Raw genomic sequence first — 14,853 nt, 5'->3', positions numbered from 1 at the left:
TGCCAGGGCCTCTCACTTCTGTTCTTCTAGGCCGACTATGGTAAGAATCCAAACAAAGAAAAACTAGTTTGTTGGCTCACTCTTTAATCTGAGCATGTGGGGACTGTTGCAATGCTCTCCCAGAGGATGATATGTTCTGTTTCAAATAACCTCTTGCTGCCTCTGCCAGCTGTCAGCCTACAGTATAACCCCTTTCCTGTGCCAGTTCCTTCCAGTGACCCTCCACCCCCACCTCCTGGTGTTTTTAGACTGTGTCCCCAAGAGACCAAGATGTTTGCTCCAGTTTGTAAAACCAGGGTCAGGTTTACTAAGAACCCACAAGACTTCCAAATAGAAATATATAGCAGACCAGTTTGTCTGTAGCTACAGCTGGAAAACTATGTAATTCCCTAACTGCAGTGTGGGAGTCTATTCATTTTGCTTGGTAGATAAAATCAGACAATTTGCTGAAGCTTTTCAGTCAAGTCCTGTACTCTGACTTCTACATGAAGTGCCTGATGATTTCTTCCAAATGAGCCAGCAGTTGCTAGCCTGAGAAATAACCTTGAAAACTCACAATTGAAATAACCTACTCTCATTTGTGGATTTTTATCTCATTTTTTTTTCCTTAGTGGGTTCAGTGTATCAACGGATAACAGAGTGCACATATTCAAACCTGTATCTGTACAGGCAATGTGGTAAGAGGAATTTTAATGTCTCTGTGAAAGGTGTTTTTTTTCTATGAAAGTTTTTAAATATATTTTTGGGGCAATATTTTGTGAGCAGTAGTATTAGAAATAGTATAGTTCTCTATGAAGATGCTGTATGATCTATTTGTGTGTTTAAGATTTTCTGTGATCTGTTTGTGTGGCCCTCATAGTTAAAGATGACCTAGGAGTTCATTTTTCATATTATCATAGTGGAAGGCCTTAAGCATTGGTGAACAAGTGAAATTCAGAGGTGTTCTTAGACTCTGGAAGATACTTAATGAATCAGATTGCTGGTTGGAACAGTCTTATATGGGTATACTGACTAAGTTAGCAGCAGTCTAGAGCCAAATCTAGAACATCACACTACTACAGTGCATTGGTGTTCAGTTTCTTAGGGTAATCAGGGATATTATTAATAGATAAGTTTCCATTAAAATTGCTAATGACTGTTTGCAAGACTGCATAATGCAAATAAAGCCTAAACATTATAGATGTTAATAATCATCAGCTGGTGTACTAACACTTTGGAGCTACTTAACTATATGTCAGACATTGTGCTTTACATGGATTATATCTAATCATCACCAACAACTCCCCCAAAATAATATTATTAGTTCCTTATTATTGATGAGAAAGCTGAAGTTTTGGAGAGGTTGCATACCTGGCCTGAGAACATCTTTTCCATTTTGGAGGAATAGACTCTTACTCTCTTATTCTAGATTATCTAGAAAAATGATCTAATGTAACGAGGGAATGGTGTGACTGTAAGTTTCAGAGTCTGTCCCTAAGCTAGAGATTTGAATTTCAGTTTCTCATTCAGTTGCCTGTTCTGTAGTAGAAGTCCTCATGAGGAGCAGAATGGAGAGAACAAAAGCCAAGCAGGAAATAAAGGAGCCTGAAAAAAGACTCCAGGGAGCTCATTTGCCCTTGAATAACAGGATTGATAGGCTTGAGGTGGGTGCAGTCATAAAACAGAGTCAACTGAACTTAAGAGTCTTATCGTTTCATGCAGTAATTGAGGTGGGACAGAGTTACACGTCATGTGTTTAAACCAGATTTTTAGATTTAGGGCACATTTCACAGATAAATTTCTCATGGAAAACTTTTACCTTCTTTGACTAAGCCTCCTTTAAGGGCAACTGACCTATCTATTCTTAGGTACCAAGTAAAACCAAACAGCATAAGTCCCATAAATGAGTGTTTTAAGAAGGAGTACAAAGCAGTCTTAATTCTTAAGACAATGAAGGAAGATTCAAGTAATAACCTAGTTCAGTCTTTGATGTTCTAAGCAAACTGACTAGTCTTACTTCTGTTAGCTTATTGCAGAATAAACTTTTTGGTGTACCATCTGGGCAGTAGTGAACTGAAAGTCACAGGAAAAATGATCTATGGATCAAAACGGCATTTAAACCAGGTGTTGCCTTCACAGGAAGGTAGTTACTGTAGCCTCCTGCTCCTATATGCAGCTGAAGTATCTGAGGTGGCTAAGCCTTGAGTATATTTTAGGGTACTTGCCCCAGACACATGTGGCATATGCTTTTGAAGCACGAGTTTCCTGGATGAAGACAACATGCATTGAATATCCTGTACGTTGCACTTAGCTGGCCCTTACCTTTAAATCTATGTAGTGAAACTGAAATTCACAGAGAATTCTCTGAGAATTTGATAAACTTCTCTGAGAATTTGGCTTACTTTGAGTAATAGAAAGCATTTTAAAAGATTCTGCAACTTTGTTTTTTAAGGAAAAATGTTTCCCTGATAAAAATGGACTGAAATGTTTTTCCCTTATCAAATTGGTAATTATCTTATTTTTAATTTACATTATACGGGGTTGACAAGGATTCAGGGAACAGACATTGTCATTTACTATTGGTGGGAAAATAAACTGGAACAACCTTTCTTGAGAATGATTTGCCATTACGCTTTACCATTCTGCATGCCCTTTTGACCCAGTAATTCCACTTCTAAGAATTTATCCTAAGGTAATAATTGTGGGTATGTGCAAAAATTTTAACCATAAGAATGTTTGTCAGTGTTGTAATAATAGCAAAAACTGGAAAACAATTTAAATGTCTGAAAAATAAGAATTAGTTAAATTATGGTGCATCCATGTTATTAAATATAATACAACCATTAAAATAATCTAGTTGAAGAATATTGATGTAGATGCTGACAAGAAGGTGTAAACTAAAATCAAGTTTAAATTGTATGTAGAGGGGCACCTGGGTAGCTTAGTCGTTTCTTGATTTTGGCTCAGGTCATGAGATCAAGTCCTGAGTCAGGCTGTGCACTCAGTGGGGGGGTCTGCTTGAAGAGTCTCTTTCTCCCTCTGCCACTCCCCCTGCTCTCTCTCTCTCTCTCTCTCTCTCTCTCTAAAATAAACAAATAAATCTTTTTTTTTTTTTTGACAGAGACAATGCGAGAGAGGAAACACAAGCAGGGGGAGTGGGAGAGGGAGAAGCAGGCTCCCCGCTGAGCAAGGGACCCCACCAATGCAGGGCTCAATCCCAGGACCCTGAGATCATGACCTGAGCTGAAGGCAGACGCTTAACAGCTGAGCCACCCAGGCGCCCCATAAATAAATCTTTTTAAAAAATAAAGAAAAATAAAATGTGTGTAGAATGTGGTCATATCGTTATTATAGATCTATGCATAGACAAAAAGACTGGAAAGATCTATACTAAAACTTTAATAACAGTGGTTATTTCCCAGTGGTCAGACTACAGGATATTTCTGCCTTTTACTTAAGGTCCCTAAATTTTCTAAAGTTAGCATGGATCACTTTTGTTATGGGGGAAAAAATTAAACAGTATTCTTAAAAGAAAAATGTAAATGGATTGCCTATAGAATTCTCTCATAATGCCCTCTTCCCGTAGGAGACATTAGCTTTTAGCTAATAAGACATTTCATTTAACAAATACTAACTGTGCTCCAACTATGAACAGTAATGAACTGGGCATTCTTATAGGCACTTGAGATATATCAGTAAACAAAATGTAGAAAGATCCTTGCTCTTATGTAACTTAATTTCCTAGCATTTCTGGTTTTAGCTTTTCCCAAGTATATAACTAAAAAGGTTCTTCTCAAATAAAATAAAAGTAAAAAAAAAAAAAAAAGTACTTTCAGTTTTGTTTACCCTTCTTGGGTTCCTGAGTTCATGGTCAGAGATTTAATTAGTATAACCAGAGCTATTCTTAGAAAGTGGCTCAAGTGTATGAATAAATGGTTTAAAGAGACTGGGAGACTAAAGCAGTAAGGATAATAAATGTCATTAGATTAGTACTTCCTGGGCATGAAAGGACATGTCCTCAAGGCTTAGGGACATCTATCTATGTGATCTTTGTGGACCCTCTAAGAATCATAGGAAATGTATGCAGTAAGATGATTCTGTGCCAAGGGAAACAAATATTTATATAGTAAATAGCTGAGGTCTTTAGTTCTGTAGTAATACAGCATACCTACAGTATGGTTCCAACTACAGGATCATGAGCTCCATAGGTACCCAGACCTATTTTTCACTGGTGGGTTGTCAATTCTCCTGCCCCTCTCTACCCCCAACCTTAATAATGCATTGGCAAGAAGTGTCTAACTAATTGCTGTGAATAGATAATATAGTATAAGCGGAATCAGAGAATCTTAAATTCCAGGGAATAGATAGATTCTCCAGAGGCCAAATTCTATAGGATTTAAAAATTGAAAGAGTTTTGGATACACATGGATTATTGGCTTTTTGGTGTCCCCACAGTTCTACAGTGCTCATTTCCCAGCGTATCTTTCAGGTCTGCACTACAGAGTTTACACAAGGCTTGTGAAGTGGCCAGAATGCATAACTACTACCCAGGCAGCCTGTTTCTCACCTGGGTGAGTTATTACGAGAGCCACATCAACTCAGATCAGTCGTCAGTCAATGAATGGAATGCTATGCAGGATGTGCAGTCCCACCGGCCTGACTCTCCAGCTCTCTTCACAGACATGTAAGTCACCTTACTCAGGATCACGGAAGTGTTCTTCGTTGTATCCTAGGAGGTGTAAGCAACATGTTCCCCCCTAATCTCTCCTCTTGGAGAATTAATTTCATCCAGTGATATTAGTCAATGTCTACACTACACAACTGCCACACAAAGAACCCTATTCTTTCTGCTGTCTGCAAAGGCCTAAAGAGTTTCATTCCTGGGCACAATGGAATCTCCATAGTAAAGAACTGCAATACCATAAAATCCCATTCAGATTCCACTAATTTGACATTTGAGTTTAAAAGGAGTTAGGCTGAAGTCTGCCTCTGCATTATCTGTGAAAGAAGCATTTGGTAAGCAAATTAATGACACAGAGAAGGTTTTTGTTGTTTTGTTTTAAGATTCTATTTTTAAGTAATCTCTACACCCAATGTGGGGCTCGAACTTACAACCCCTAGATCAAGGGTCACATGCTCTACTGAGTGAGCCAGCCAAGCGCCGCAACATATAGAGAAGGTTTTAAAGGAATGTTTCCAATACTTAAGAAAACCAGATGCTTCCAGTCAATTTAAAAGACTGCCTAGGTTGCTGTGCTAATTTTAAACTGATTTCTGTCCACATATTTTAAAAAATAACTTATAATTCAAGTGTTTGACTCAGCCCCACCATTGTCTTGTTGGGTCTTTGTCAGTGAGATTTTATTAAATCTCCCTGGTATACTGTGAGTTGATAAAAGCCTGAGGTGGAGTTGATATTTATTTCCTTTTTAGGTCTGTGTGTTGAAACTTATGTGACTATTTCGGAAATTAATCAGGATGTTTATTTTGCTCTGAATTGATCTTTCTGCAGTTCCAAGGTATTCTACAGCTGGAAAAGAAGAGTAGCTACTTACTATCTGACCATACAAACCTTCACCTTCAGATTCCTAAATTGATACCAAAACAGTTAATGGTTTTTTGGGGTTTTTTGTTTTGTTTTAAGAAAATGCTTAGTTTAGATAATAGTGTAAACTTATTTTTACTAGAAAAGGTGAAATTTCCAAGAATTGTGTGAACAGAGCAGGCAAAAAAGCAATGGAAGCTTTTTGAACAGGGTGTTACTGATACTAGGACCTCCTTTTCATTAGCCCTAGTCCTTTGAAGATCCCACAGTAACTGAAAAGATAAGGATTAGTCCGGCTTTCAGAATCTTGGAAAATGTTACTGATTTCATGCCTTATAGCTGGCTGATGGGTATCAAGGGAATGGATGTCTCATCTGGCTCAAAAATGGACATTCCAAACCAGACTTACATGAGAGAGAGAAAACCCTTCTTTTCATTTCTCATGATTTTATTAGAGAAAATTTGAATATTACATCAGAAAGAAAGAAAAGGAAAGGAAATTGGCCGTAATCCGTCTCTATCCCCAAGCAAAAAGAATAATGTAAAGTGTAGCCCCAAGCACATGGTAGAAGCTCATTAAACATTAGCTCTTAGTATGTACCATATAACCCCAATTTTAAGATATATTTACTAACCAAATGTCTGTCACAGAAAGAGAGACTGAAAAGCTGTAGGTCGCAATATTGATAATGATTATCTCTGATGCAGGGATTTTCAGTGATTTTTATTTTTCTTCGTGTTTTTATGTATTTTCCGAATTTTTCTCTAGTGAAATCCAAGCAAGAAAGTGTATTTGTGTTGTAATTTTTTTCCATTCCCTCCTCCTCCCTAAACTGACTAGAAAAGCCTAAAAAAGAATGCTGAGCATACAGGGAAGATGTGTGCCAAAATGGATTTGGGTGCTCTACTGCAAATAAAGTTTATATTTTGAAATACAAGGAAGGGGAAAAAGGGAATATACGTGTATAGTGCCTCCAGTGCACGTCAGATATTATGCCAAGCACTTCATACATGGTACCTCATTTGATCCTCATAAGACCCTCATGAGTCAGTATGATTATTATCCTTATTTTATAGAAAAAGAAACCCGCTCAGAGAAGGGAAGGAATTTGTTCAAGGTTGTACCACTGGGAAGTAGCAGGGCTGGGATTAAAACCCAGGTGTGTCTGCTCCCAAACCACTCTGCCTCAAAGAAGTATTATAAAGGATTAGGAGAAAGATTGCTAACTAGGGAATCTAACTCATGCACATAGATGGTAAAATTTGTTTTTATCAATAATTTTAATGGAAGACTGAAATGTATAACTTTCTACCATTAGCTAGTCCAGGAAAAGTGGTGAGGAGCATGATTAAGAATTTTAATCCTGGTCAAGACAGGGATGCCTTGGCGGATAGGGAAAAGGCACAGGCATTATCTGTATTCTGCAGGGTTCATAAGAAACTACGAGCCCAAGTGGTGGGGAGCCCCAAGGTTGTGAGGTCAGAGCAGCCATCTTTGGAGATTACTGAAGCTATTTTTACAGCCAGTGATAAGGCCGTAGGCAGCAAGGGCAGGCAGGATGCCTGATGGCTTAGTCCATTTCCATCTCCAAATAAGGAGGTACAGAGCAGATACCTTTTTTGAGTAGGTAAGAGGGAAGATGAGACAGAAAGTGCTCTTGGTCAGCCTCATGCAAATTCTGCATCATATGAAATAATGCTTTTAGAGAGAAGCATCCAGTTATGTTGAACCAATACCTTTCTAGTAATTGGAGAGTCAGCTTCCTAGTTTAATTCCTATTAAAGTTCCAAGGGTAATTTTATTTTAAGAGTCAGAAGATTAAGGGAAGCAACATAATCCTTCAGGTAGAGTGTTAGGCTGGGCTGAGAATGCTGGTTCTCCTGCATTGTGATCTTTGGCATGTCATTTAACCTTTTAGCTGTTTATTTCCTTTATCTGTAAAATGGGGATAAGAGTTTCACAGAGATGTTGTGAGAGCTTTTATGAAAAGAAACACATTTTGGATGAAAGTACTCTTGGTAGTTAATCCTTGAAAACCCTCTTTGGAGTGAATTTGCCTCAATGAAGAAGACAGAAATCATTCTTTCATCTTTCCTGTTTTCTAGAATGATAGCAATGAATGGTCAGCATTAAGTGGTGTTTTAAGCTACAGAAGACCTCGTTCTGTAGTGGGTCACACCACTGTTCTACCCAGCTTGGTATTCTAGCTCAGCAAGGGGTAGTCAGGGGTACTTGATGAAATACGGCTTTGATTCTGCATTAAAGTAGTACACAGTATAGCTTATTGTCTTTATTCCTATAGATGTATGTGGATATTTAAGGGCTTTTAGACATGTACAACCTCTTCAAGTAATAATTTCTACACATTTACATTCTATACATTGTGAAAAGAAACTTTTTTAAATACTTTTTTTTTTTTTTGCCATGCCCCCAGAATATAAATGTTCGAGGGTAATAGAAGGAAGGTCTGCCAATTTGAAGACATAAACAAATGGCACATTCATTAACCTAGTCAAATTCCTGCCTAAGAAAAATCACCATTTCTCTCTTCTCAGACCAACTGAACGTGAGCGAACAGAAAGATTAATTAAAACCAAATTAAGGGAGATAATGATGCAGAAGGATTTGGAGAATATCACATCCAAAGAGGTAAGAGACCTTGAGTTCTCCCTGTTCCAAGGCTAGGAGTGTGGGATAACAGTAGGTATAGGGTTAGAAATCATGAGTGATTGAAAGCACAGAGATACTTTTCAGAGATTAGTAAAATGTGTCCTCTTTGTTTCAGATACGAACTGAGTTGGAAATGCAAATGGTGTGCAACCTACGAGAATTCAAGGAATTTATAGATAATGAAATGATAGTGATCCTTGGTCAAATGGATAGCCCTACACAGATATTTGAGCATGTATTCTTGGTAAGTCTCAGGGCCACTCTAAGTGATGTGCTGAATCTAGTCCATACCAGCTCTGGAGGAGCAACTGTTAAATTTTAGTATATTTAAATAAAATGTAACTTAAAAACAAAGGTAGTAAATACTCAAACCTCATCACTTCCTAGTTTTTTACTGTTATCTGTGCTCTTAGGTTATTTACATCTGTTATATGGTGGAAATGTTAGATAATGGTGTGCTGCTCATCTCTTCCCAATTCCTCATTCAGTGACATCAAGCTGGTAGATTGAAATTGACTGGTGCGAAAATTTACACCAAGGAAGTAGGCAAATGCTACAAATCAGGCCCTTTTTCCCCCCAGAGATTGTTAAATATCTCATCTGTTCTTCATGACAGTCAAAAGTCAAAAACAGACCAGTCCACAATAGCTTTATACAGTGGATACAGATAGAATGATACTTTGAGGTCACTCTTTCAGATTTGCCAAATTTGTGTAAGGTCAGATATATCTGAGCAGAGCAGGTGGGGACTACTTAGGACTGAGAGACTATTGGACTTTTTGAATATTTGGAACTTTATAGCTACATTTTGAGTCCCCCAAATATTTTTGTGTTTGCTAAAATTTCAGTGACTTAAAATTGTTCTTCATGGTTTTTGAACATTCAGTGACCTGAAATTAACCCAAGGACACCTTTCTAATGTTTAGAAAGCTTCTAAAATCCCAAGACCTATTTTCCTTCCAAATATTAAAGAGTTTTAGTTTCCATCTGTACATGGCAGTGGGAATAGGTTAAAAAGGATAATTAGAATCAGTGGGAAATGTCAAAGCTTCGTTTTGTTTCCACTTCCCACACACTTTGACCAAAAATGCTAACAAGGAAATAAATTGATTGGTTTGAATTTCACTTCCTTTCTCTGGTGAGGACATTTGTGAAATGATTAGAAGCTGAGAAACAGGAGACAAGAGGAATAAATGCCCAGGAACTGACTAAATTGGATCATCTCACCCCTGAATATTCAAGAGCTTATAATCATCAAGCAGTCAGATTTTGTACCATTGAAGGCTTGTGCCCTGAATTAACTTTTTGACAGTCTAGAGTATGTGTGCTTGTAGAGTGATTCATAGTGCTGTATAGCTATGAAATTACTCATGAAAAGCTGTGAGCTGGAAAGGGAACTTTTTTTCCCATTACTTTAACTTGACCAATGTGTGTTGCCATTTCTGGGTGGAGATCATACTGCAAAACTATCATTGACCTTTCCCATTTGTAAAGCACTTGGCTTCTTCATCTTTTGTGTATACCTCCAAAAGTGTTCAAGTATTCCCTGCTGGTGTATTGTTGGAAAGAATTTTTGTGTAATCTATAGAAAACTTATGAGTCACTCATTCAAATGGACCCTGCCCCCAACTGTTTCTGTGTAACATGACTAATTTTTATGAAGGGCAAGTTCCTGTAGCCAAAAATAGCTCATGTTAGAAAATGACCAGAGCTGTAAACTCGGAAGTCACTTTTGCATTAGCTTGTATTTTAATACCAGAAAGGATGTAGACATGATGAATATGAAATACAGTTAATACCTGACTGTTCAACCTGTTTAATTTGGGGCATACTTCCATGCACCTCTGGTGCCACCCCCTTCAAGAACTACCTTCTCTTTCCTGCCTCCTGAAATGATATATTTTAGGACATAGAAATTTTAGTGGTATTCTTAGCAGAAAAAACAATCCACTTCTCCCCAGATTAGAGTCTCTAATCAACTACAAATGCATTTGAGTGTTTGTACCAGGATATTCATCCTATTAATTCATGATTATGGGCATATTCTGTCTTGGTTTTTTACTTATTACAAAAATAATTCATGTTCATTATAGAAAGCTTAGACAATTTAATTTTTTTAGTGAGCTACACGAAGTCCATTCCTTTCTATTTATTTTTTGATTGAAGTATAATTAACATACAACGTTATATTAGTTTCAGGTGTGCAGCATGATGATTCAACAATTTTATACATTACTCAGTGCTCATCACAGTTAAGTGTAGTCACCATACAATGTTATTACAATATTATTGACTGTATTCCCTATCCTGTACATTTCCATCTCTGTAATTTATTAATTTCGTGGCTGGAAGTTTGTAACTCTTAATCCCCTTTATCTGTTTACCCACCCACCACCCCCAGCTTTCCTCTGGCGGCCACCGATTTGTTTTCTGTATAGAGTCTGGTTTTATTTGTTGATTTTTTTATATTTCACGTACAAGTGAAATCATACGGTATTTTTCTTTCTCTGACTTATTTCACTTAGCACGATTACTGACATATTCTTCTGTCTTGGGTTTTTTATTTATTACAAAAATAATTCATGTTCATTGTAGAAAGCTTAGACAATTTCAAAAGACAGTAACATTTAATCGTCAGCAGAAGAGATAAGCATTGATATCTTATATAATATTCCAGTCTTTTTTACTTTTTTTTTTTTTTTTTTTTTAAGATTTTACTTATGGGGCGCCTGGGTGGCTCAGTGGTTAAGCGTCTGCCTTCAGCTCAGGTCATGATCCCAGGGTCCTAGGATCAAGCCCTGCATCGGGCTCCCTGCTCCGCGGGAAGCCTGCTTCTCCCTCTCCCCCTCCCCCTGCTCGTGTTCCCTCTCTCGCTGTGTCTTTCTCTGTCAAATAAATAAATAAAATCTTTTTTTTAAAAAAGGGTTTTTTTTATTTATTTGAGGGAGAGAAAGAGCATGAGAGGGGGAGGGTCAGAGGGAGAAGCAGACTCCCTGCGGAGCAGGGAGCCTGATGTGGGGCTCGATCCCAAGACCATCATGACCTGAGCCGAATGCAGATGCTTAACTGACTGAACCACCCAGGCACCCATCTGTTTTACTTTTTTAATATGTGTCTATATATTTTTGAAAAAGGGAAATCCTACTCAGCTTCAGATATAATTCTGTTTTCTAGAGAATGGACATGTTCTTTCCATTGTGAATATTTTTCTTATTTGGGAAAAATTTTCAAACTGGAGAATTCTGAAATTTAACTCTTATCCAACAAAATGAGTGCATGAACACTTCTTCATCAATGGCTTCTTCCCTTTGTTTGCACCACCATATCCTATATCCAAACCCCTATCTCTTCTCCAGTGAGTCTGTACTCTGCTGGCTTTCCTAGCAATTGACACGGAAAAAGAGGTCTTATCCAAGCTGCAAGCGGTGGTGTTAATTTTCTGCAAAGTCATTTCATCTTGTGCATAGCTGCCATGCCTGGAGTGCAAGCAGATTGTGTGAAGGGAGGCAGCAGGATTTTTCCCCTCCCTTTGGAAGAATGCTCAGCTCTGCAGTGCACTGCACAGAGATGTTTATTTAAAAAGGTGTCCAGCTGGTATGGAGAAGAAAAGTTTAAAGCATAGTTTAAAGAAAATCTGCAGCAAGAAGAGAGGATTGATTGGTTGGAAGCCAGGGTATTTCCAGAAAAAGTTCTTCCACACCCTTAAGAGTGTACCACTTCTCGGAGCTGGAAGCCTTTGCCCAACCAAGTCTCAATATCAACAGTTCTACTGGAGGTTGTCCAGTTTGGCTGAGAAGAAGCTAAGTGTGAACAGAGACCCTTTGCTGAAAAGCAGGCAGCTTTCTTAGTTGAACAAGGGAAACACAGGAATATTGGACACAACCAATAATTATGTTCATTAATAAAAAACTAGCCAATTTTTATTGCTGATGGTTATCTTTTTTAATATTTGACATTAAAGAATAATGTTTCCTTTTCAAAGAAAAATTAAGCCTCAAATTGGTAGTTACTTCTGTAGGTGCAGAGAATGGAGGATATGTAAATAGATCAGACTTAAATCAAATGGGCTATTTTAATTATTTATGATTTTGTCCATCAACTGAAGATGTGTAGCATGAACTTTTCTCAGAAGGAAAAATTAATAGAGCTCTTGTGCCTGGTTGCTGCCATGATATGACTCAGTATTGAGGCTGTAGGTATGATATGATGAAGAAGATATGGGGGCGCTTGCTGGCTCTGTCAGTAGAGCATGCGACTCTTCATCTCAGGGTCATGAGTTCAAGCCCTACATTGGGTGTGGCGCCTACTTTAAAAAATTAAAAGAAAGAAATTAGTCACACGGGTCTCTGGGCTATGGCACAGTGTAGGGGAACCAGGGTGAAAGATGGAAATGAACTTACTTAAAAATGTGTTATAGTCCCAAGATTTCATTTTACACTTCAGTAAGATGAGAATATGCTTTGCATAATTATATAGAACATAGTGAAAAACCCCATGGAATTGTGTCATTGTAAGCCTGAGAAGCATGGAGAGGGGAAAAAAAAAAAAAGATTGAGTCTTTGGAGGGCCCAGGGGGCTAATATGCATAGCATTTATATTGAGGGCAGCAAAGTAATTACACCACGTTGACTCCAGTTCTTCCTTTCAGGCTGAACCTGAAGCAGCCCTAAGCACAGCCCGAGTCATGTTATACGGACTTCAATAAGTCAGTAGCCAAAGCTTTTAATTTATTTTGTTTCTGGATATGTACCATTTCAGATTGTCAGGTTGAATTTTCTCTGGACAGGTAGATGAACACCATGGACTTTTCCTATCACGTAAGGGTTATTTCCATCTAGCTGGACAAAGTTCCACAGAGGATTTAGACTTCTAAATTAAGTGAAGTGGTCACATTTCCCTGGCTACAATTTAGCCTCTCAACCCTTATTGCCTGGCTTCTGTCTCCTTGAAGTTCTTATAGTTCTTACCTCTTTCTTTGGTGTGGCAACTTGTTTTCAGAGGTTGAGCACAGAGCCTTCAGAACCTCCCATATTTTTTGAAAGCAAGTCAGCTGAGCCCAGGTCTGTAGAAAAGATCAGTTGTCCATCAGTTACTGTCCTTTTCCTAAATGGAACTTCACAGCATCCTTGATCTATATCTCTCAGTTCCACAGCCAAATTAAATAACATATCACTTGTATTGTGATGATAGTGCTTGCATAACACAGTTTTCAGATTGCTTCATTTACTTATTTGATCATTCATTTAATAAACATTTGTTGACTCTCTTTTTTGTGCCAGGCATGAGGCTAGATATTTGTGCAATCTGATCTGTTTCTATAAGGAGAGAGTAATGAACCATAACAAGTAGGTATTCATGGAAGGCCATTAGGATAGGCCATGGAAGGCCCCTGGATTAGACAATTAGAAGTGGTCATTAGTAACATTAGCAAGAGTGATGAGGGCAGAAATCACAGTGCTGTAGGTTGAGACATATGGGAAATGAGGAATCAGAGGAAGTATTAGATTATATTTCTATGAATCTTGGGAAGGGAAGAAAGGAGTGTCTGGAAGAGAATTCAGGATGGAAGGAGGGTTTTTCCACTTTAATATGAGAGAAACTGGTTTGTTTGTTTGTTTTTTGGTCGGGGGCTAGGGGTTGGAATGGGAACTCATAAACAACAGGAACTTATTTCTTACAGTTCTTTGGCTAAAATCTGAGATCAGGGTACCTGCACAGTCCGGTGAGGACCATCTTCTGGGTCATAGACTTCTTTATACTTTCACATGGCAAAAGAGATCGGTAAAAACTTCCTATCTGTAATTTGAGAAGGTACCCATTTAGGTATATAGGACTAGGGTGGGAAGAGTGTTCCATTTTACAGATAAGGAAAGCAAAGACAGAGAGGTTAAGCAGTTTCCCCAGTGCCCCCACAGTAGAGTGGGAAGTTGGGACTTGAACCTGAGTCTTCTAATGCTAAATTCCATTTAATGCATAATTCTAAAATAGGTAAATTCCTACTTTTAAATGTTTGCCTTTTCAAAAGAGAATGAAGAGAGGGTCCAAAGATAGAAAATGGACCTGAGGGGGCTCCTGGGTGGCTCAGTCGGTTAAGCAGCTGCCTTCGGCTCAGGTCATGATCCCAGGGTCCTGGGATCAAGCTCCACGTTGGGCTCCCTGCTCAGCGAGAGCCTGTTTCTCCCTCTGCCTCTGCCGGCTGCTCTGCCTGCTTGTGCTCTCTGTCAAATAAATAAATAAAATCTTAAAAAAAAAAAGAAAGAAAATGGACCTGAAACATTGAAAAGTTGCTCACTTTTACTCTTAAGAAACATGCAAATTGAAATTACACTGAGATGCATTTCACACCTATCAAATTGGCAAAAATTCAAAAGCTTAACCACCCATTTTGTTGGCAAAGCTGTGGGGAAAGTGGCACTCTCATACATTGTTGGTGGGAATGCAGAATTGTTCATTCTCTGTGGAGGGGAATTTAGCAATGTCTGACAAAACTGTGCATTGGCCCTTGACCCAGCAACCTCATTTCCACAAATATGAAACAACATTCATAGGAGACTAGTTGAATAAACTATTCTATCACTATCCAGTGAAGTGCTAATAGATGTAAGAAGGAATAAGGAAGATCTCTGTGAACTATGAGATGGAGTGGTTCTAAGGATAT

The 14,853-nt window shown here is 38.2% G+C and overlaps 1 protein-coding gene across 5 annotated transcripts in view; it reads left to right on the top strand.

The window, feature by feature from the left end:
* The window catches only part of SSH2 (slingshot protein phosphatase 2), a 241,915-nt gene that overhangs the window by 195,668 nt on the left and 31,394 nt on the right, over positions 1 to 14,853 (top strand). For 3 of the 5 annotated variants that reach the window (XM_028109374.2, XM_028109376.1, XM_028109375.2), the window contains 4 exons: positions 612 to 677; positions 4,469 to 4,663; positions 8,081 to 8,174; positions 8,311 to 8,439. In XM_028109374.2, the coding sequence (XP_027965175.1) occupies positions 612 to 677; positions 4,469 to 4,663; positions 8,081 to 8,174; positions 8,311 to 8,439 (484 nt within the window). Of the gene's footprint in view, positions 1 to 611; positions 678 to 764; positions 1,644 to 2,517; positions 3,043 to 4,468; positions 4,664 to 8,080; positions 8,175 to 8,310; positions 8,440 to 14,853 lie in introns of those variants that run through there. The other 2 variants (XM_088028404.1, XM_028109377.2) reach the window with 2 other exon arrangements.

Source organism: Eumetopias jubatus, unplaced genomic scaffold, assembly GCF_037043125.1.
Source record: "Eumetopias jubatus isolate StellerSeaLion01/CBP00866 unplaced genomic scaffold, mEumJub1_p1.0 scaffold_10, whole genome shotgun sequence".
NCBI classification, from domain to species: Eukaryota; Metazoa; Chordata; class Mammalia; order Carnivora; family Otariidae; genus Eumetopias; species Eumetopias jubatus.
Note: the sequence above shows the minus strand (reverse complement) of the source record. Positions and strands in the feature narration are given on the sequence as shown.